Genomic DNA, 2,500 nt, shown 5'->3' on the forward strand with positions numbered 1-2,500 from the left:
GCTCTGCAATGCTTATAGACGACTTAAAAACTCCACTACCCGATGTTATATAATCTTATAAAAAACATAAATTCTACTTCCTTCTCTCTAACCAAAGTCTTCAATTCAAGTAGAGATAATGATCCTTGACAAATAAAATAATAATGAAAGAACGAAACGTCATCAACTGAGAAAAACATACTGCTATATATACATAAGGTGAATGCTATCATTCTCATTTGTCACTGGGTGCAACTTCAATTTTTCCACAAACAGCTTTACCCTAAATATATGAATTGAAGATAAATCAATACAATTTACTTTATTTAATCCACTAATAATATATTCAGATTCCCATATCACTCAAAAAAAAAAAAAAAAAAAAAAAAAAAAAAAAAAAAAAAAAAAAAAAAAAAAAAAAATGCTGACTGAAAAATGGGAGTTTTGAGCAATTTCAATATTTTGAAAAGGGAGGGGGAGAAAATGGACTTACTAAAACTGTTTCAAGAAACTGCAAGGAAATGGTCGCTATTCTCATGAGAATGACAGATTAACCATATGTAATAGGTTCAAAGTTGATGTACATTTCTTACTTAGCTAGACTCTCTGCCTATAATTCTTATTTACTTTTAGGACAATATTCTTGCAAACACCTTTGAGTCTTTTCTCAAATCATTCTACTGATAATCAAAACCAAAAAATATATGTGCCTAAAAAATAAAAAGTATAATGCTCTGTATCAATGTTTTTTTTGTTTTGCATTTGTTTTTTATTCATTTTAACATACCTACATCAGTACAGCATGATGCATTAATATATTCCATTAACTGTTGTTTCTATGAAAAACACAAATATCACTGGTTTTATTTTATTTTATTCAAAGGATATTTTTTCTTTTTCTGCAACTAGTTTTAATTCTATGCCAGCAGTTGTAGATGATTACTACCCAGCCAACACACAGGCTTCAGACACAGCAAAATGAATAGTTTAAGGATAAAATGATAATGACCACCACATTTGGCTACGAAATGACTCCTTCCCATTTTCCATCTCTAGCACACACAATATCAAATTCAAACAAATATGGTAGTTACCACAATTAAAGCCAAAAACCTTCAAAAGCTTTTTTTTGTTGTTTTTTTCAAGTCTTGCTATTCCAGGGCCAGAAGTTAAGCCTCAGATGTCACCGTACCCTTGGGAGTGTAGACACGGGCATTGGGGTCCAGTGTGGAGTGTTGTGGGTTGGTGGGAGCCGGGGGGGATATGGGTGCAGGGGGAGACAGGGGAGAGGGAGGGGAGATGGTGTGGGGACGGGTGTGGCTAGTGGGGGAGAAACCCAGCCCACAGAGGGAGTCCAGTGATGAGTCCATCAATCCATCCACCATCACCAGGGAGGCTGTGGGGTCGATGGCCGAGGTTGTTACCTTCAGGGTAGGGAGGATACAGAATATCATGTCAGTGATACTTAATTCATACAAGTAGCAATAGAAAAAAAAATAAATAAATAAAGATAAAAAAAAAAGTAAATAAATAAAATGAATGAAAAAATACATACAGAAATATATATGAATTACCTATTATCACTTCTGAAAACTTGAGAACTTCTACAAAAAGAAATCCTACAATAAAACCGTTTTTCTTATCACCTCTCCCATGTCACATGCATTTCATAACTACTTTCGAGTAATTCAAACAGAACTTCAGGTAATGAACTGAAGACATTGCTGAACAATACTTTTATTAAGCCATACGATCTGGATGACGTTATGGTCTCCTCATAGAAAAATCTAGGTCAAGGGCCAGGTGATGTGAACATACTGTCATCGATACTGTCATCTTGTAAAATGACCGCAGGCCAGGTGATGCAAAATTGCCATCATGGGTGAAAGCCTGGGTGATGGAAAAGACTTGCCACGAGTGCAAAAACAGTGTGATTTGACTCATTTGGCACTTAGAAGGGAGCTTTAGCATTATTCCCGTCAATAAACAAATTTGGACTGTAAGCTGCATAAGCCATGACTGGAAGAGTGCTGGCTCCAGGGAGAACACCATTTCTATGCTGCGCACTGTATTCCTGGCCGCGGTGACAGGCGGCGCAGGATGTATTACGGGATATTGAAAATTACAAAAATAAGATATATGACAGAAATAACCAAGTATTCCATATGTTTTTTTCTAATACTGAGTTATTTACTACATAGAGAGATGATATGGAGTCTGTGCATGGAAAGTAAGCTATTACCATCTGGATAAAGCATATTAAAAGTCAAATATGGACAGTGGAAAATGGCAAAAAAGTTTTAAAAAGTGTACACAAAATAACTTTGGGAGGCCCAGAGTCTTGTCACCATTCATGGATGCCTATGCAATGCACGCAAAGCCTACACATCACATGCCCAGGATGTTGGCTAATTATGTAACCCACTGCCTTTACTTTCAGTACTGTGATTTTCTTGATGCACCTGGATCCAACAAGTTAACATACCTAGTAGTAAAATTCAAATTTAGAGAAACAATATTT

At 35.8% G+C, this 2,500-nt stretch overlaps 1 protein-coding gene across 1 annotated transcript in view; it reads right to left on the bottom strand.

The window, feature by feature from the left end:
* Positions 1–833: 833 nt before the first annotated feature.
* The window catches only part of LOC113822936 (macoilin), a gene marked incomplete in the record, with an annotated part of 19,072 nt that continues 17,405 nt past the window's right edge, over positions 834–2,500 (bottom strand). The window contains 1 exon segment of the mRNA XM_070117033.1: positions 834–1,403. Coding sequence (XP_069973134.1) covers positions 1,149–1,403 — 255 coding nt within the window.

This window comes from Penaeus vannamei, chromosome 39 (assembly GCF_042767895.1).
Source record: "Penaeus vannamei isolate JL-2024 chromosome 39, ASM4276789v1, whole genome shotgun sequence".
NCBI lineage: Eukaryota > Metazoa > Arthropoda > Malacostraca > Decapoda > Penaeidae > Penaeus > Penaeus vannamei.